We start from the raw sequence: 20,715 nt of genomic DNA on the forward strand, positions 1-20,715 counted from the left end.
CCGATGGACTTCGGGGAATTTGAAGACTTGACAAAGTTTGGATGCATTTCATAGGGTGCATTATGATGGACAAAATCATTGCCAAGTGGGTTAGTAAATACTATGGACCTAAATTCCCCTTTCCATGTTAGATAACTAGATTCAATTTACTTCAATTGGTATTTGATTTAAATTTTCCTACAATTGGTATCTTTTAGCATCTAGTTACACTTCATGCCTAGGTTTGCATTTGCATTCTTATATATTTTATCATGCATACACTAGGTATTTCATATGGTAGGCTTGCTCGGTTTCATTCTTATTTCTTGGAGCAATCCTACATGATTTAAAATTATTTAGAAGCACGACACATAGCTTGTCCTTCAATTGTTCATCTAATATGTGCTAAAGTCCAAATTATAGATAATTTCTCCCGAATATCATCTTCGAAAATGATTCTCACATTCATGAGATGTCATCTTTCAAGTGATATTATTGATTCTAAAATCAATACGCATAAGTTCTACAAGTATCCCACACTTGTGTGCACAAATTTAGGGAGAGGTTACTCTACAAGTTGAATGCTTTGAGACCAACATCTTTTTAAGCTTATCATATGTGTAGTAGTCTCATTGCACGGAAAATGGAGTCCCAGAGTTAAGCATCATACTTTAAAGATCCACCACCGGTTGCAAGTGGTAGAAATCAAATTGGTTTCCGCATGTGGTATTTCTAAATCAATATCATCATGTTGATTTTATTTTGATATTTATATGCTTTCTCCATGCATTATATAGATTAAATTTCCGTGAGCAAAAATTTACCAATTATGCATATGCTTTGCCTTCTATCATATGTATGCATATATTTAGGGGGAGCTTTGTCTATATAATGTGAGAGTCAAATTTTATGATCTATTTTACTCTACACATAAAGGATCACAAAGTTTGACCCTTCCTTGTGCTACTGGTGTCTTTCTTTTTGGTGTTTGATTTCAAAGGGGAGAATTTAGAGGACCAAAAGCAAACATTAATTTGTAGTAATGATCTGAGAAAGGAAGGATAGTGAATTATGGATTAGCCTAAGCAATTAGAAAACTTGTAGGAAGCAAGGCTTAAATCCATAATACCACGTGGGGACATTTGCTGTAAGGGCAAGATAAGTTTCTATATAGTATTATAAGTAGTATCTTTTAGCATCATATAATCTTGCCCCTTCAATTGCATCCTAGCAAGTAGGTAGTTTTTAAATTTCAAAATTCTATTATTTGCTTGCTTTGGTCGTGTTGTCATCAATCACCAAAAAGGGGGAGATTGTAAGGAAAATGGACCTTTGGCCCATTTACTTTGGATTTTGGTGTTTGATGACCAACACAACTAAATTGGACTAATGAATTTGCAAGTGATTATTTTGTAGTTCAATAGGATACAAGACGTGACTTGGACAAATGCGACGTGATGATCCGATGATCAACACCTCAAGCAAGACCTTAGAAGCTCAAGAGAAGACCCAAGATATCAAGCAAAGTCCAATCATGAAGATAGGAACCATGCCGCATGCAAGATCGCGAAGAAACGAGCTCACAGAAGCGACCGGACGCTGTATCAGACGTCGGACGAAAAGCGACCGGACGCTCCGATCAGAGGCCTCGGCAAAAGCAGCAGTGACCGGACGTTGGCGGCAAACCGACCGGACGCAGGACAGCAGCGTCCGATCGAGTACAGAGAGGTTCCAGAGCGGCGAACTTGCGACCGGACACGTCCGGTGGTAAGTGACCGGACGCTGGCAGCGTCCGATCAGTTGTTCGTGGCTCCAACGGTCGGGACGACCGGACGCGTCCGATCAGGACGACTCCAGCGTCCGGTCAGTAGCAGAAAAAGCGGGATTTCGTCCCCAACGGCTACTTTCTCAGTGGGGCTTATAAATACAACCCTCAACCGGCCAAATAAGGTGTGTGGAGCTGAGGAAACATACCAAGGGTGTTGATACACCATTTTAGTGATCTCCACTTGCATAGTGCTTAATGTTTCATTAGGTGATTAGCATAGGTGCTTTGCGAAGTGCTTAGGTTGATTAGACCATCGCTTATGCGCTTGCTCTAGGTTTAGACCTAGTGTTTAGTGAGGTTTGCAAACCTCTTACCACTCAGTGCTTGCGCGCACCATTGTTGTATATCGGAGGGGCTTCTAGTCTTGTGAGATCACACCAACCGCGTTTGTGGTGTGGCCGTCACCGTGTACCGGAGGGAACAAGGCCCGTGGCGTTTCGGCCGAAAGCTTGATAGTGAAGACAGCGGGGAACATCCGGGAGGGGTTTGCCGGAAGGCACGTCGGAGACCCACTTGCGCGTGGGGAAGGTCCGAGGCTATCCACGGAGTTACCCGACCGCGAGCTTGGCCCTTGCGAGGGATTTCTTGCGAAGGGCTCCAACGAGGACTAGGGAGAAGCTTGCGTGCTTCTCGATACCTCGGTAAAAATACCGAAGTCGTCGACGGGAGTTTGTATATCTCTACCTTGCTCTTTACTTTACACATTTACATTGATTGCATCACTCGCAACACACTAGCAAAACCGTAGTTGCACATTTAGATAGTTTATCTTCTGCATAGATTTTGCCAGGGTTAGAAAAAGAGATCATAGTTTAGAGTTAGAATTTTAAGTTACCTAATTTACCCCTTTTAGGCGTCATGATCCCTCTTCACCTGCAAACTGCCATGAACACCAGGATAAACTTAACTGCATAACCTATCAGCAGGCTTCATCAAGCCGACTGCGCAAGGTTCAACTGCTGAACTTCATCTTCATGCCAGACTAGTAAACTGTTTCACCCATCCAACAGGTGTTACTAAAATTCAGTTCGCCATACCCTTCCGAGTCACTAGTGTTACTTCAGGCTCATTCGTTCAGGGAGAGGTTAGTTCAGGCATTCAGCGGCTGTTACAGCACTTTCTTTTCGAGATCACGAAAAGCTTGTGGGTCTCTTCTCCCTGATCGGCTGACCTTCTTGGCTTTAGCTGCACCTGTTGCAAAGACCAAACTGTTTATCCCTCTGCTTGTGTGCAGCTGCAGCTGCAGCCGGAAGAGCACAGCCAATCAATCGTCATAAGATTGCAATGATCACTGACCAAAACAATGAACTAAACCACTACCGCGATCATCCTTTGACCTTTGGTGGCATATCCTCGTCACCGGCACAGCAGAAGCGAACAAGGCAACAGAAACTGAAATACTGAATGAAGCAAAGTTCAGCGAAAGCATTCGACGCACAGCATACCAAATATCGTTTATTCAATCTTGTTCTGATAAAGAAGCAAGCCATCGATGTTCGATGGAGCCTCGTACAAGATTTGACACAACGGTAACAAGCATACACGCAGGGAGGGGGCTATGTGTTATGTGTATAGGAGAACGCGCAGGCGTAGTAGTAGGCCTGCTTGTACACAGCCGGATATGCTCCACCTCAGATTATATAGCTGCTTTGCATGCAGGGCTTGCTATGGACCCGGAGGTTGCTCAGAAACCATGAATCTTGATGTGTTCCTTCTTCACAATGCCAGCCTGCCAGGACACAACAGGAACAAAATTAGCCATCTTCGTACATCACTATATGTATGCGCACAAGATGATAAACCAAATGGTAACTACCTGGACAAGGAAATTCGAGACGTTCTTCCTCTGATCACCCTGGAGTTGAATGACCTATAGTTGGGCAGAACAAATCCGTCAAGATAACTATCTTGTAGACAGGCGAAGTTGAAGATGCATAGAGATGGGCCTAGGAACCCAAGTTCGTCAGGAGTACCATACCTGTCCAAGTTCTGGGTCCTGGACCACTGTACCATTGCAGCAAAACTCTTTCTTGAGATCTTTGAGGATCTTGCTGTAGCTGAACTCCTTCTTCAATCCCTGGACAGTAGTCAGACTCTTGCGACCATTACGCTGCTGGCTGCGTACATGAACGTAGTCCTTTGATCCTGCTGCCGCACCAGAGTCCCCAGCATTGGCCTCAGCAAAGGGATCTGTATGTGTAACACAGATTAGAATAAAATGCATGTATTCCAGGCATCGCAACCAAAAGATAACTGAACTAAAAGAAAACAATTAACTAACATACCGAAGGCAGCTGGGATCTGATCGCCGAGATCAGACATGAAAACTTGATTGGTGAGAGTGGCAAGCTACACCAAGAGCTGTACAATGGAACGATATAGATAATTAGAGAACATTCAGTGCGGAGTAAGGCAACCACATCACAGTTTCAAACATCTACATTTTCTGTGATCAAACACTACTGGAAATATAGGATAAGTTTCTACTTAAGTCAAAGGGGTGCACCCATGAAACGATAGAGAGTAGATGACCATACTGAACACAGCAATTTGTACCAAGCTAAAAAAATCGAGACTATATGATATAGCTTTTCTTAAAACTAACCAAAAAAAATAAAGCTAGCAGAAATGGGGTATGTTGAAGAATTCAGTCACAAACCCCACCATGTGACCATCTCTATATTGAGATCTCAATGGCTTTTTATCATTGTCCGTGCAAGTGTCTATGACATGGGTCCATTGTAATTTGCCTCATTATTCATCCCAGCAACTATTTATTCCTACAGTCCAGATACTTTCAATTAAGTGGTCCTAGGCTTAAATGAAGGCATCTCAATTGTAGACAAGATGTCAGGGATATAATGATGTCATCCACATTAGAAATAAGGAGTTAGTTATAATCAAATCAACCACCCCAAGTCCCAAACAGAAATTGAGCTGACTAGAGGCATCAAGATTAATTCTTTCTGTTCAGCCATGCTCAAAATTACCCAACACAAATCCCTCAAAAGGAAGCAAGCTGACTGTTGGATTTCAGGGCCATCAACCGTACCCAGTCTGATTACAATTACTTAACAGCCTCAGAACAACAGTCATACTAAGATCCAGACACCATTCAAGAAAAGCGCTACCTAACAAAAATCAAGCATGATTGCAAACATCCAGACACAACTCAAGCAAAGCGCTATCTAACAAAAATCAAGCATGATTGCAAACTTCGGGGAGAACAGCGTCCTTTTATTCATTGACAGGGCTGATCTTCATTAATAGAAAAGCAAGGTCGATACAGATTTAGCGCAGTAGCCTAGCACATACTCAGCAAAACAACTAATTTCCTAGCACCAGCTACAGAACGGATCCCTAACAGCTAAACCGGGACACAATAATCACAGATTTGTTCAGAGAAAGGGGGAAAGGGGAAAGGGGAAAGGGGAAAGGGGAACGGGGGAAAGGGTGCAGTTCATCATACCCTGGGAGGTGGTCGAAGAGGAAGAGGTCAACCAAGAACTCGCTCGGGAAGGATGTGGATCTGAACGGGCGCCGGGGAGCCCTTGGTGCTCTTCGCTCTCCTTGGCTTGGATGGTCCCCTGTATATATGGAGGAAGAAAAGGAGGGGAATTTATAGACGGGAGGAGGAGGACGCTCCGTCCGTGCTTTGCTTGCCCCCCTTTTCCTCTTCTCCGTTTCTTTTGGCCACAAAGCCTGTTGATTAATGGTTGTCCTCCACCGGTAGAACACTTTGTGGCAACGACTTTGGTTGCCCCTCTGTGTGGCCTGCCACGAGGAAAACACCGTCGGCTTTTTTTAGATGCTACTAGTACTAGTTAGCTGTTTGTAATTTCTTAATCCCACTATATATCGGCAGCACCGGAATCGCGTCCGCAGAGGATCCCACTCGTACAACCGACTTACGCGAATGGTCATCCCATAGCAGCATCCAGCGGGTTTAGCGTTATGATACGCAATTAAACAAATTACAGATGATTTGGATAGGTCCAACGGACACCTCCATTGGTACGTAGCAGAATTCTAAGTCGGGAGACAGAGAAAAGATCGAAGTTAATTTAGGTAGAGGCATTAAAAGAAGACTTCAAATGATGAAATATATCTAAATACTTAGCCTTAGATAAAAGTGCTTGAAAGACAGCTTTCCACGTGCCTGAATTGTTTTAACTCTAGTCTACTCTAATTTGTTTAGGATTTAAAGGCTTTGTTGTTGCTATTGTTGTAATTAATAACTATAATCGAACGGCAGTGGCCGTGGCGGTGGCGGTAGCGTGTAGGAGCAGCCGAGTAGGTAGTAGGCGCGTGAGGCGTCAGCGCTCAGCGATCCTCCGGCCCGGGAAGCAGCAGCTGCTGGCCCGGGCCTCACGGCGAGACGACCCATGGCGGGGCGGATGGAGGGCTGCCTTCACGTGGGCGCGGTCGCGTCACGGCCGCAGCCGGCTGCCGCATCGCGTTCCCCGTCACGGGCCCGCCGGAGATTGGCGTGGGGCGGACGCGCGGGTAGGAAACGGGATTAGAGGAAGGCGACGGGGATCGGGATCGCACCGGACGTCGGAGCATAGCATGCGCGCACGTCACGCGTGCTACTGTGTGACTCCGCGTCGAGCTTGGCGTGGCGTCAGGGCGGGACGTGCCGCGCTTGCCGTGATCTGGAGCCGCGGGGCGGGACCACGCGTGTCACCAGCGCCGCGGGACGGGGGTGGGCGTGGGCCGCCGCACCCGACGAAACGTGCACCGTCACGGACACGGAGACGACGGGCAAAAAAATATCCGCGTACCCGCGGGCACCCGACCCGATGGGCGTGGTTACGGGTGCGAACCTATGCCCGCGGGCACGGGCGTGGGCATAGAGTTGTGCCCAACGGGCAAAGGTAAATGGGTAAAAAAAAGAGCATGCCCACATCCGTAAACCCGCAAAACCCGCACTGACATGTGGGGCCACTGCGTAAGAGCTATATAACCTTTAGATTCTAAGGTTTCAGTTCACTCATCCGTCATCCCCCATCGGCGTCTGGCCTCCCCATCGGCGTAGGCGCGTCGCGCCTCCCCAGATCCGGTGGTTTCCCGGTTTCCCCTCTCCTCCACGCTCTCTCTTCCTCTCCACCACGTAGGGCTCCCTCTCCCTTCCTCCCTCTCCCACGGCGTGACTCCACCACGGCGTGGCCGGGGAGGCCGGATCCGGCGCACACTCCTCTTCCGGCGGCGCTTGCTCCTCCTGTGGCCGGTGTGTGCTCCTCCTCTACCCCTCCAGCCGGCGCACACTCCTCCTCGCGGCGGCAGTGGCCAGCTCCCCCTCCACCACCTGCAGATGCGGCGGGAGAGGGCGCATGCGGTGGTGGCGGTCGGATCTGGCTATGATTCGGCGCTGGTGGCTGCGCTCATGCCGGCGGTCCGCTCCCACCCTCGGCGGCGAATCTGGCGGCAGCGCCGTGCCTTCTCCCCCTTCGGCGGCCTCCACCACCGGATCTGGCGGTAGGCCTCGCCCCTCCGACGCTGGTCGCCGGACACCGGCCTCCCTGCACCTAGGCTCCTTCGCCGGCCGCCGTCCTCCCCGCTCCGAGGCTTTGACGTCGGCCGCCATCCTCCTTGCTCCGAAGCTCCGACCCAGGCCACCATTCCCGCCGCGTAGGCTGCCGTCTCTGGCGGGTATGCGGGCATGCCCGCGGGCAAAACATGCCCGCGGATAGCGGGCGCGGGCGCATAGTGCTGCCCGTGGCGGGTGGCGGGCACGGGCGCGGGCATAGATATATTGTCGCGGGTGCCGGTTCGTGATTCCTATACCCGCGCGGATTTTACCCGTTGCCATTTTTAGCCGGTGCGGTGCCGAGCAAGCTGTCGAGCTGTAAGTACGTTTGTTCGGCGAGTAGCGAGTTGGTTTCGTGGAGCCGGCCCGTCAGCAGTCAGCACCGTCACCGACAACGCTTGGCTTCACATCACATCCTCTTTGCAAGCACGGTTTTGTACCAAATACCAATGTAAACTACAGGCTTATAAAATTCTATGATTTTTTTTTTAACTAAAACAAAAGCTATTTGCATAATTTCATGCCTTGCGAACCTGCTAAATTTGCCACCGTTTTGGATTTGACCTAACTGGAAAAAAGATAAATTACTTACCCTTGCTTCTGATTCCATCGATCTCGACGTCTCAAATCTCTTCCGTGGAGTACGTGCTCTTCCTCCATCCTCCCCTCCTACCCTGTCTAGCTCTCTCAGTCATCTCCATTTGTTTTCTCTGGATCTCTCTCCCCACTCATCAAATTGCAACGTTGAGACAACTAAATCCATACCCACATATGTAAAACCATGCTTAGAGAGGAAACAAATTACAACTATATTCTTGTGTACAAGGTATTGCAATAGTAAGCTAGTTAGTCATTACATACGAATAAAGCTACAAATTAAAGCTGCCAAACAGAACCTCACTGGTTAGGATCATCATAATCAAGAATCAATAAAGACTAACAAGAGCGATGACAGCCCCAAGAATCAAGGAACAACAACTTTTGGGTACGTACGCTACGAGTGTTGGCAAGTACAAACCTGCAGCTTAAATTTAGATCGTTCTTTGTAAAAGTACGATGCTGCTTTGCACAGAATAAATTCGATCGGCAGCTAACTCCATTTTGTTCATTCTCTTAATAGAGTGAAACTAGCTAGCAAGGTGACGCAACATAAGCTACTCTTTTATGAAACAATGGATCATATAGGTGGTGCCTTTTATGCTTGTGTGGGAAAAGATGTACACCACATGCAGGTTGTTGATTTAAACATTTGGAAATGTCACACTCTCGATTATCAGTTTGCTCTTGATTTATTGGCTCAAAAGTAGATTTTTTTTTATTATAATGACTCAAGAACGATTGAGCTTCACACCTCATGTGATACAAGTTCGTTTTATGTTCAAATATAGTTTAGATAGGTTAAGTCCTACACTCACTTTTATTCGCGCACAAATAATATTTATGCAAGTTGATATGATTTACTTGGCCAAAGACGATTTATTGTGTGATGCTCGTGACAATGATAACGAGCTAGCTATTTTGTTGGATTTAGTTGGACTTGGCCCAACCTAGAAACTAATAAATTCTATGTCCCATAATGTAATGGCTCCTTTCGTTTAGAGAAATCTGGATGAATCTAAAGAAATTTGTGAGAGGAAAACACGGTTTTGAATAAAAAAAAACGAATCAAGTCGACGAATGGATGTATGTTTGCACATAGAATGGATGTAGGTGCATGTTGCGTACTCTAGGCCCTAGAATGGATGTATGATTGCACAAAGGCCGAGGTGGGTAGACGGGGTGCTGTGCCGCTGAGCCAGTTGCGCAAACTTTAGATTTTAGGTTACTGTAGCATTTGTTTTTATTTGATAATTAGTGTTCAATCATGGACTAATTAGGCTCAAAATGTTCGTCTTGTAATTTCTGATCAAACTGTGCAATTAGTTTTTTTTTATCTATATTTAATGCTCTATGCACGTATCGCAAGATTCGATGTGATGGATATTGTAGCATTTTTTTTGGAAATTTGGTTTTCAACTAAAACACGCGCCTTGTACTCCTACGCAGCGCACAGGGGCCAAGATGGGCATGTGGCCGGGTGCTGTGATGCTGACCGCCTGAGCCTGCCTCCTACCGCGTGCGCACTAACCAAGTGCCTGTTTAGGGCCTGTTTAGTTCTAATTTTTTTTTCGTAGTACCCATTACATTAAATCTGGTGGCATATGTATGGAGTACTAAATGTAAACGAAAAAAAACTAATTGCATAGTTGGGTGAGAAATCGCGAGACGAAACTTTTGAATCTAATTAGTCTATAATTAGACACTAATTACCAAATACAAACAAAAGTGCTACAGTTGCACTTGATTTTGTAAAATTTTTCAAGATTTCCCGTCACATCAAATCTTTAGACGCATGCATGAAGCATTAAATATAAATAAAAAATAAAACTAATTACACAGTTTAGACGAAATTCACGAGACGAATCTTTTAAGCCTAATTAAACTATGATTAGATACTAATTATTAAATAACAACGAAAGTGCTACAGTACCATTTCGCTAAAAAATTTGCAAACTAAACAAGACCCAACTGCGGCCAGTAGTCTAGTACGATGGAAATCGAGAACAACAACAGAGAGATCAGACGGCTGATATATCGAGTGAGACGACCCAAAAAAACACTCGACCCAACGCGTCCCGAGGGGGGGGGGGGGGGGGGCACATGCAGCTGCCGCAGCCGCAGTCCGCCATCCCGGTGCGCTGGTGCGTGCCCAGGTCGATCTGTGGTGCCGAGGTATCGGCCATATCATCGTCATCTAGGATTCCCTACAGCGCACGGGTCTAAAGATGAGTTTACGTCTCCTAGGAAGCCAAACATAAATTTTATTCAGAAAAAAGGCTAAATAGTAAAAAAATTAGGCGGCAAATCCGAGCAGGCAGGGCGCGGACAGATGGAGAGACGGCCGTGGCATTCACGGCGCGCTGCGCGGGCAAGGCTAATCCGCACGGGCGGGAACGAGCGGAGCGAGACGTTCGGATGGAAGGACGCCCTAATTGTATCATTATCGTTAGTTAATATGTTGCATCATGAGTGGTGGCATGCTGCGCAGACACCATTCAGCGTTAGGTTGGGTCTTGGGTGGCGCAGGGTACAACGGAGTAGGGCGCGAACCGACTTGGCGTGGCGGCTCCGTGTTTCTGTCCGTCCGACGCCGAAGAGACACGGGCCCCGGCGGACGGCGGTGCAGCGCAGCGGCGCGCTTGCCGTAGACTGGAGCCGCCGGACCGAGCCGCGGCTAGCTAAATGGGACAATTGGACGCGGACGGTGCCCAAAGCGCCGAGTTGGTTCAGTGAATGGCGGGGAAGTCCGTGAGCGCCGACAAATTTTCGGTTCAGTGGTTCAGGGTGATCATGACAAGGAATCGACGAAGACTAAACAAAGGCAACGATGGCCGCAAGAAATCCAGAATCGACTCAGGGTATACAAGTGCTGGCGAGTACGAACCCGCTTAAATTTAGATCGTTCTTTTACAGGAGCATATATAACGATACTTTGTGCGGAATAAATTCGACCAGGACAGCTAGGTGTACATGTATAAGCACCGTAGTAGCAAGCAACCAATGGCATTTTGTCCACGCATCAATCAATGCTTCAACCAGCTGAAAATATCGAATCCTACAGTGCCCACCATTGTCGCCACTGATGGTCGAGTGGCCATGAAAGCAGGGTCACAGGACGAGAGGAATCATGCCCTACCTTGCCGATGGTTCAAACCGACCCGAACAGTAACAGGGTTAGGAATGGTCTTTTTTTGGGATAATAAAGACAAACAGGAGCGTATCTACAAGCTAGCCATGTCGAGGCCAGACGGAACCATACACATCCTTCTTTGTGTACCTCCGATCCCATGACCAAGGGACATCTGAAAGCAAAAGAACTTATAGCCTTTAAGAATATATTATTAATAATTATTATTGAGGATAAACAATACCTACGGTCAAGGGAATGACTAACCTTGTGTGCCATAAGGTTGTGGAGGAAGCTGGTATGGCACAGGCAATCTCACAATAGATGGATCCTCTTCGTCACCTTTCCAGCAAAGAGTGACCGGCTTGGTCTTGATCGTCTTGCCAAGGGCGACGCCATCCTGAACATGCATGGAAAAATCGAGCCATGATGAAGGAGGTAAATTTTCACAGCAATATTTAAGTGACACTATGAAGGAACAATTAGCAATTACCCGGCTTGAGTGGCTCTTTTCCGTGCATGAAAACTGCGGTATTGATTGAAGCATTTGGGGCAAGAATAATACACCTAGCTGAAAAGAGGTCAAATGATGGGGCATAAGCGATGAATTCTATGACGGCGTGTGGATCACCTACAACAGGTAGTAAACTATTCTTGGCTAGATCTTAAAGGCTGAATAGTGTTCCTTGTTACAAAATCTGTAATCCTGAATGTCCAGAAAGTATCATGAAAAATGAAAGAGATAGTACCTCATATGAGCGTATCATTAGCTGCGTGTTGTTCTTCTGCAGAGCGCCCCAAGCAGCTTTGCTTAAATTTGATGAGGTAAGCAGAAACCATCTGATGGGAATAGACAAGAGTTCAGATGATGGTCGTCATCCAGAGTTATTTATGCCCTGGAATGGAATGAGGTCACATGAAAACTTACGCGATGTTTTGGCCACTGTAACGAGTAAAAGTTTTTATGTGAGGCATAGCCCGACTGGTACAGGAAAAAATCAAGGTCAGAATGTTAGGCCTTGACAACAGTAAGCAGCATTGAAAGATTAACAAACGAAAAGGAGGGCAATCTTTTTCAGGCCATAAAGCATATATGCCCACTTGAATGTACTGATGCTGTTTGGTTTACCCAGATATTATTCACTGCCCTGTTAAGTAGGATAAAAATACCTGGCCTCAGTTATAAGCTGTTGTTTGTAGTAGAGGATTTTTTTTAAGACCTACTACGCTACAGAAACATGGAGACTTGATCTGCTACCATCGCAAAATGTCAGAACAGCAGGGCCAGAAGAGACACCTTCATCATTCCTAGGCCCTTTTACTGATAGTGCCCCATTGGCCACTCCTCAGTAAAGAAATATTTTTCTGGACAAGCTATACTTCTGCAGGATGTTTGAAGCCTTAGGCACTTAATTAAAGGTCCTGAACACCATGTGCCAGTCTTTCAATCATGGCTATGCGTTATGCTATTCTGTAAGTGGTAAAAAAACACAGTGGTGCGGTGGTACATGTATAATGGGCCAATGTCTGCTATATAGCAGCTTACTGGTGGTATAACATTCATGTAATTACATTTAAATAAATCATAGGTTTTCAGGTAATTACAGGAAAAGAGAGCATACCAACGACCTACATGATCCGCTTTCCACCTGGACCAATATTTCTTCAAGAAGTCTTTCTCAACATTCTTTTGTGGGCTTGGAATGCAACTACCAGCTGCATAACCCTAATATGAATATGAAACAGAGATAATAGCGGGAAAATAAGATAGATGATACACAGGTAAATATGATTAGTAAATTTCATATCATGTATCTAGCAAAAATTGATCGGAGTGAAATATTATTGTGTCTAAATGTAAAATGTTCATGAGGCCAGTACAGATCCATCTTGGAATATAAGAACCTACTACTTGTTTTAAAGAAGTTGTTTACATGTCATGATGTCAAGACTCAAGAACACACAGATCTGGGTGTGTTTGGTTGGGACCCTGGGCCAGACAGCTATGGCCAGGCATCCATCTGAGCTCCAGGCATGGAAAATCCAACGCCTGGGAATGATGCCTGGGCCAGGCAGCTTCGACCAATCCGCAACCAAACAAGCAAAGACAGCATGGAGCCTTCTGCGCATTATAGTTTTGTACATTCACAAATAAAGAAGAATGCATTTGAGCTTAAGTTTCTTCTACCTCTATTGAGCACCGAACATCCTCCACCGTAGGCCAGACAATCAGTGGTTTCCCGATTCCTAGCTGTGATCCATCATCTGATTTACCAGCTGACAGCGAGCATGCAAATTCACTCATCCATTTCTCATCAAGTGACCCCAGGGAAGAAAACTACATCCAAGAATGAACAAATGGTAAGCATCCTACAAGTTCAAGTTGAGGTGATAGATGATAATACATTTTGAACTTTTTACTAAACAGAAAGGACCCAGAAGTCCAATTGTTAAGGCGATAATAGATAGTTTCGTACAGTCATACCAACCCACCATTGAATACACTCCTATGCAGGCAACAATGATCTGTTTGTTATATGCTTCTTTGTTCATCATTGCAATATTTGCACAGCTCTATGAATGACATTAGTATGCTATACGAAGTACTAGAGTGGCTTTCAAGTTAAAACTGTGGTAGAAATACTGTCAAGGCACAAGTTTTGTGTCAATAAAGTTTATTCCTTAATTTCAAATATCTACATATTAAAGATCAAAAGATTAGTTTTACCACCACTTTTTTCAAAGTTGCATGCTCTAAAAATGGATAAATGAAAAAAAGGTACCTGATAAATCAGAGGGGACTTGCAAAATTGTTTATCGAACGTGATTTCATCAAGAACATTCCTAAGCTTCATATGGCCCCACCTTCTAATATTGGGGCCCACATGATAACCAGGAACCGATCCAATCAACCTGACCTGTGAATGATTTAAATCAATTAAGACTGACTAATAATGGATAAACTAGCAAAAGAGGATGGGTTAAATGTGTGTTGATGGAAAGTAGTGGACCAAAATGGATTAGAAATATGTAGCACATTTTTATGAATCAACATAGAACTTCTTCCTCTAAATGAATATTTTGTACTATACACGACCAAAGGATGCACTAAATAACAGAATATGCAATTCAGTTGGCATGATAAGAACCTTGCTTGTCAAGCAGTTCATCAATTAATGCACATAATAACGAATTCAGTGCCAATAAACACATGATTAATAAACTGCCATGTTTCCAGTGTTTATCAAGCTATGCATAGAAACTTGCTATAACACCAAATGACATTTTGACAGAAGTGCTAACTTCATTGCAGGTGACAAATATCCTTTGGTTATTCCTTTCATTTCATGTCAGCCTAGTTGAGACAGAAAACAGGAAACTAGTCGTTCAGCAATGCATGTAAGTTTGAAGCAACTTTGAGGTTCAAATTGTACTAACCATTGAATTTCTATAGTCAAATTTCCTAAAGAATGCTGCATTGATGTTGACATCACCAACCTCGGGGAGATTTACCCTGAACTCAGGCCACTGCATTGTCATGAAGTGAAATTTCACTTTACTACCTAAAATAGATAATATGAGTTTAAACAAACTGCAACTACAGGGGAAACAAACAGATTGTATAAGGCAAGCAGTAGCAAAATGAACAAAAAGAGGGAACTAACATAATCTAGACAATTCCAAAGATTATGCTAGGATGGGTTGGAGAACAAGAATGGAACTTATTGCAGAAGAACATCTTTAAAAGAGAAACCAGATTATATCTCGTGATCATAGAAACATTCTTTAACTTGTTGAAGGCATCTTCCAAGCATTCTTTACTGCTTATAATGACATATATGACAAGGGCTATCTATATGTTCTTCCACTCTGACAAAAAGTACAGAGTTCCGTATTTTAATATTCAACAGTATTTAAGTAACGGTGAATTTTCACTTCCTTTTCTTCGAGTAATCATTCAGCTGTCTGGAAAGGCACAATATTCATAAGCTATTTCTTTAATGGAAACATTTTGTTAAGAGTAGTTGAGTGCATAAAAACACAAGTTATTGTGTCAACTGGAACTGTCAAAAAAATTCACATAAACATTATCAACTTTTTTTTCCCTTCTGACATGATCAATAAAATGACACTTTTAAAATTTCCAACGATAATTTTTAAGACCTCAGCCTGTTCTTGGAAGATCTGAAACTTTGGGAATTTGCTGGAGTCCGTAAACTCCAGGATCAGGACTAGGTCAGGTTGAGGACTAGTTTAAAGTAGCTTTGCTTTGGTCGTGTCCTTTTTAATTTTCCAGTGATTGTATAATTTATCTAAACCTGAGCTTCGACCCCTTTGTTCTCCTAAGCAAGATAAAATGGGCTGTTTGTATTTCTTTCTCTCTATTAATACAATGATACGGGTCTCCTGTGTGTTTGAGAAAAAAAAGGAAAAAATATTCAAAATTTAAAAGATTAACGATAAGACACAGAAAACACCCTGTTACCTTAAGTGCACTGAGATAATCAACTAGATCATTCTCAAAGGGAACTTTTTTATTCATATCATTTGTGTCTTTCCAGGGAAAATCTTGCATCCATAGTCCCTGACTTTTGTAATTCCAGTCAACATGTATCAAATTCGCTGTGTGCACAACAATTCGAATTCCTTGAGGATATACAAGCAACATGGCCTTAGAATGGTGTGTTCCAAATGAAATTGGGAGTGGAGGTTTGTGGATGATCCAATTTGCAGGCTTCAGTTTCTGTCAACCAATCATGAACATGAAAAATGAGAAAATGAAAGTAAAGATAACAAACAGTTTTTCAACATTTTGCAACCTTCATAAGCTCTAATGAAGCACCATCTTGTCCATGTAGAACCAGGACATGTGGAACCTTCCTCAAACTTGGGCACGCTGCACGATGGGTGTCTAATTAGTATTAAATCAAAAATAAATTATGTAAATAATGATACAAGAACATTGATATATCACTATGCAGCATATTGAACATAATAATCTCAGCACAACTTATAGACTTATAGTTGCCTATTCCATTGACTTTTCCAGAAGCAAAATATGACAACGATTTGAGCAGCTAAGAACCACAGGTGGGAAGAGGTTTTGTGGCATTTGCAGTTCGAACACAGGCAAATGCACTGTATTTGAAAGAAATTAACCACGTACACTATATATAAAGGCAATCTTCATGTAAAGGCTAGCCTTATATTGACACATTCCTAACTACTACTCTTGTAGGCTCATGTGACACAACAAATAACCAACTTCAGATACATCCCTTCCCTCAAGTACAGTAGCCCAGCACCAGCTCCGGCGTCCAATGGTACCGCAACCACTACTAATGCAGTTGGACTCACAGTTAGCTTCACACTGTTGCTTTATCCTCATCTGCACTCACTGACAGCCAGTTGATGTGACCAAATTTCTAACCACTCACTTTCTGGCCAATTTGCCATCCTCATTATCAAGCACTACCTTGATGGTGCTAGACTTCCCACTATTTGCATCCTGCCACATCTCCAACTGTCCAGACTCCAGATATGGACAGGGGCAAGCGACTAACCCCACTATCCATCTGACTTTCTTGACTTCTAGTTGATTCTGTCTCTCGTTTTTCCAGATAGGTATCTGTAATCTCCTTACATCTAACAAATGTTAATATCTCATTTTAAAACTGTTGTTAATTGGTTAAGATTCAGATATCTGAACTGGCTGTAATATTAATTGGTCAATCTTCATTTGATTTAAGATCTCTGAATGATCCCAGTTTCAGGGCTTTGAATGATGGATGCTAAATGGGTGTACGCATGATTGCAAGACAAGTGTTATCGACCGTTTCTTGAATACATCAGCGCTGTTCGAATGGAACCCAAGATGCTCTAAAGGTTTGCATGGAATAATATTTCTGGTTGACTTTGCCTGGCTGTAGTGGATTACTCTTGAGTTATGTATCTGTCTGGTTTGCACTTTCATCAGCTGCATAGTTCACTGTTTAGTGCTCTGCTGTCCTTTTATAAGAATAATAGGCCCACTCTTTGGTGATAATGCATGATGTACATTATTTATCTTGCAGGCGGTATTTCATAGTTCATACTCCAGCAAGAACTCAAATTGCCAGCTGGCTGAACAAAATGACACATTGCCCGATCTGGAGGGAAGGGGAAAAAAATCTAGGAACATATGATTTTAACTCAAATCTGACTATCTGAGTTTGCAACTAGTACCTGGGGACTTGCTACCACACACTTAAAAGTCATAAATATGATAGTCCACCATAGACAAAGCATTGGGAGAAAATCTATCTGTAGTGAAGCTAAGTAAGTGAGAAATGTGGCGATTTACAGTAAAAAAATTACGAGGAGACATGTTCAAACTACCACCAATACATTGTTTTGCAGTACAAATAAAACATTTGGAAATTATATTAAGTTGAACAAATGTGTTTCACTATAGAGCATGATAACAATATATACCACATTGCCCTAGCACATAGATGGCTTCAATGTTTCATTTTTGTACGAACACAAGGTTCTCTTTTATTTTGAAAAATGAACAGCTAAAAATTTGATAAAATCAGCTATTTGGAAAATAGACAACCTTATACACTTATAACAAACTTACCAGTAAGCAGCCAGTCAATATCCACCATGTAATTTGAGAGTACAGCAAGAAGCACTTCACCCTAAGAATCCATTCAGATGTAAGAAGTAAAATCTACTATACTTCTCAGCAAATTAGGCAATGTAAGCATATAGCATTTCTTCAAGAATTGGTTCTGAAATAACATGGAAGAAAGGCCCAGTACATTATTAAATACAATAACATGAAAGAAATGTGCAGTACGCCAGTAAATAATTGAACATTGCAGCACAGAAGTGCTTTTTTTTTGTATTTGCATCACAAAGGTTCCGCTTGAACACAGTGAATCAGTGATGGTAACGAAAGCATAATGCACAAAAGTTCTTTCATGCGCTATTTAAAAGGTAGGAATTGGTTCTTATGCAACAGTTACGTCACTAGCAAACGTTTATCTTAACAGCACTGGCATGTTGAATGAGATGAATTGGTCAAACATATTCTATCAAAGAGTTCATGCTGGATATATGAGCAATACCTGAATGACATCTTGAATGCTAACTGAGGAAGTGTTAGTCCATGATGGAAGACCTTGGACACGCATGAGCCGAAAAGTCAATGGGAGCATATCTTTCAAAGGACCAACAGAGCGTGTTCTCTCATTATTTCTTCCAGAAGAACCAGCACTGTCATGTGAACTTATTTTTTGGACAGAAGTCATGCCAGAAACAGCTGTGTTGTCTTCTGCGGAGCTTTCCTGTTTAGATAGGACACAACATAATTTGATGGTGCACTGTGATTTTACACAAGGAAAGCCCATCTGCCAATATACAAGTGAACTCTACTAGTCAGCAAGGAAAGGTGCACAGAGCACGTGTATGCACAACGAATCAAATTATCAATCGTACTCCGAACACAAGGATTTACACTCATGTGTAGTGTTATGATTACGGTAGAATTTTTTTTTATTAAATTTCCTTTCCAGCCTTCCTTCATTACTCCACTCGTCACTTTCATTCTTAGTTTATAAGTGGAAAAATAGAAAACTGTTTGTGAGGTGCACAAAAAGGAAAAGGAACTACCATACCATAGCTCAAAGTCACCCGTACATGCACTCATGTTTCATTGGAACTTTGCAGAGCAAGAAAGATAATGCATAAAATCCTATATTACAAAAAAGAAAATAGTTTGCAGACCTTATATCAAGATATTCATCATTGAACTTAGACCTAAAACAGTAATAACTCAAATACACCCGTTGTGACATTTTATTTCAGGCACATTGGATTAATGTATAACTTTATTTCTGTTAGCAGTATCAGTAAATAAAAAGATAGCTCCTGATCTATATGGTTCCAACAGTTTTGGAATAACTGCTTCTAGTTTATAAACACAACAAAGGGAATAACAGAAGTAAGCATTGGCAAGTCCCTTGTTTTTCAAGCCTGCTACATCTTTCACTACGACTAGTTTTAGTGTTATCCAAGTACTGCCCCAATTAAGCAGACACTCAAATCAATTAAATTCAGCTAATAACAATAGGAAAACATTCCAAAATAATTATCACTAATATCATGTGTTGTCCTGTTGTCAGACAAACAAACAGTACACGAATGGATTGGAAAGAAAACTAGAACATCAGCTGACCTGTAGTGTTCTTGCCAAAGCCTCATCTTCCATAATCTGTCTATTCCTCTTGACTGCTGCACCATCTTCCTCACTATGCCTCTTACCCTTCTTTAAGTCGCTCAAATTCATTGGTACAGTACTTTTATGTTCATCACCCATGTCCACATACTTCACGAAATAGTCACCAGGAATCAGTTCCAGGACATCGCCATGTGCAATCTTGGCTTTCTCTTTAGCACAAACCTTCAACCTCTGCCCCTTCGACCGCACCATTATAGGGTTTGGACCTTCCTGAAAATCCATTAACATAGAACTTATACAACTTCTTATCTCCTCAATCAAAAGCCGTCGAAATACAATGATGTGGCACCATTACATTAAACAAATAAAGACATAAATACGTTCAATGATGTGGCACCATCAACAACCCCCCACATTTTCCCTTACCACTACTACTTCAATGGAGCCGTCAGTGGAGGCATGGAGGCTCAGATGCTTGCGGCTGATCCTCTTGTCGACGACAACCAAATGATCCCTCCCGACTACATTGGACCCCTGGAATATGGGAATGCTTGATACAGATCCATTCGATGAGCCAGCATTGTCCTTGGTAAGGGGGACTAGAGTGCCAAGCCTCACCTAGAAAACCAAGGCGCTGAATATCACTTTAAATGAATGCAACACATCATCTTATTTCTTAGAGTGTTATGAGTAAAAGGAACCCATCCAACCGCCAAATTTCCCCCCGATACCGGACAGTGTGATGGACCGGAGAAAACATGATTCAGAGACAAATTGCTACACTAGATTTTGCACGGAGGAAAGGAGAGGCTGTGGCTTACTCGAGATGCGGACGCCATGGTGGGTCTTGGAGAAGGGGTTTGAGTCTAAACCCTAAACCCTAGGAGAGGAGAGAGCTCGTCGCTGTGAAAGAGATGTGCAAGACGAAGGCGAAGGCTGTAACACGCGGGAAGTGGTGCCGTCTTCGAATCATTCCATGGGCACCCTGTTGAACATCTGAGTTTTACTCCTCTTCAAGTGACTGAGAATTTGCAAGTGATCAGTCACCATGATTTACACTAGAGATTTGAATTTGGGGGGTTACCTTAGCTGAGGTCTCCGGGCTTAGAGAGGTCGCCGGGAGCTCGCCTGCCCGGCGGTGGAAACTGGAGGCGCGCCCAGCGGAGGTGGCGGGACGTCGAGCGGTTAGCAGCGTCGGAGGCCGCGGGAGGTTCGCAGGCGGTGGTGGCGGAGGCGTCGGGCACTCGGGCATCGAAGAAGGACGATGGAGGAAGGCGAAAGCGAGAGAAGGGCGCAGATCTGGGCTGTTGGATCTAGATCGAACGGTCAAAACGGTGACTCATGGAAAAAAGAAACAAATCACAGTCTACAAACTGTCGCTGGCAAAGCAGAAGCCCAACTAGGCCCAGACGAGCGCAACATTC

The 20,715-nt window shown here is 43.6% G+C and overlaps 2 protein-coding genes across 7 annotated transcripts; both read right to left on the reverse strand.

Annotated features, from left to right (window-relative positions):
• Window positions 1-3,249: 3,249 nt before the first annotated feature.
• LOC136546880 (protein translation factor SUI1 homolog) lies at window positions 3,250-5,437 on the reverse strand. The gene is made up of 5 exons (XM_066538840.1): window positions 5,277-5,437; window positions 4,093-4,168; window positions 3,786-3,997; window positions 3,624-3,677; window positions 3,250-3,536 (listed from the first exon to the last, which is right to left on the reverse strand). Exons 2-5 carry the CDS (start codon window positions 4,127-4,129, stop codon window positions 3,492-3,494), a joined length of 348 nt encoding a protein of 115 aa, XP_066394937.1. The 5' UTR covers window positions 4,130-4,168; window positions 5,277-5,437; the 3' UTR covers window positions 3,250-3,491.
• Window positions 5,438-10,778: 5,341 nt separating this feature from the next.
• LOC136542406 (tyrosyl-DNA phosphodiesterase 1) lies at window positions 10,779-20,691 on the reverse strand. 6 transcript variants are annotated; one of them, XM_066534823.1, is made up of 17 exons: window positions 20,376-20,691; window positions 20,113-20,276; window positions 19,718-19,909; window positions 19,289-19,561; window positions 18,180-18,461; window positions 17,687-17,747; window positions 15,885-15,961; window positions 15,551-15,808; window positions 14,503-14,592; window positions 13,848-13,982; window positions 13,253-13,402; window positions 12,687-12,790; window positions 11,993-12,046; window positions 11,814-11,904; window positions 11,558-11,635; window positions 11,332-11,464; window positions 10,779-11,239 (listed from the first exon to the last, which is right to left on the reverse strand). In XM_066534823.1, exons 2-17 carry the CDS (start codon window positions 20,128-20,130, stop codon window positions 11,166-11,168), a joined length of 2,070 nt encoding a protein of 689 aa, XP_066390920.1. In that variant the 5' UTR covers window positions 20,131-20,276; window positions 20,376-20,691; the 3' UTR covers window positions 10,779-11,165. The 6 variants fall into 6 exon arrangements, 5 of the variants coding, with proteins under 5 accessions (XP_066390920.1, XP_066390921.1, XP_066390919.1 ...); XM_066534824.1 differs by having other exon boundaries at window positions 18,180-18,398; window positions 20,113-20,312; XM_066534822.1 differs by having other exon boundaries at window positions 20,113-20,312.
• Between the last annotated feature and the right edge of the window lie 24 nt (window positions 20,692-20,715).

The sequence above is a fragment of the Miscanthus floridulus genome, chromosome 3 (assembly GCF_019320115.1).
Source record: "Miscanthus floridulus cultivar M001 chromosome 3, ASM1932011v1, whole genome shotgun sequence".
Lineage (NCBI taxonomy): Eukaryota > Viridiplantae > Streptophyta > Magnoliopsida > Poales > Poaceae > Miscanthus > Miscanthus floridulus.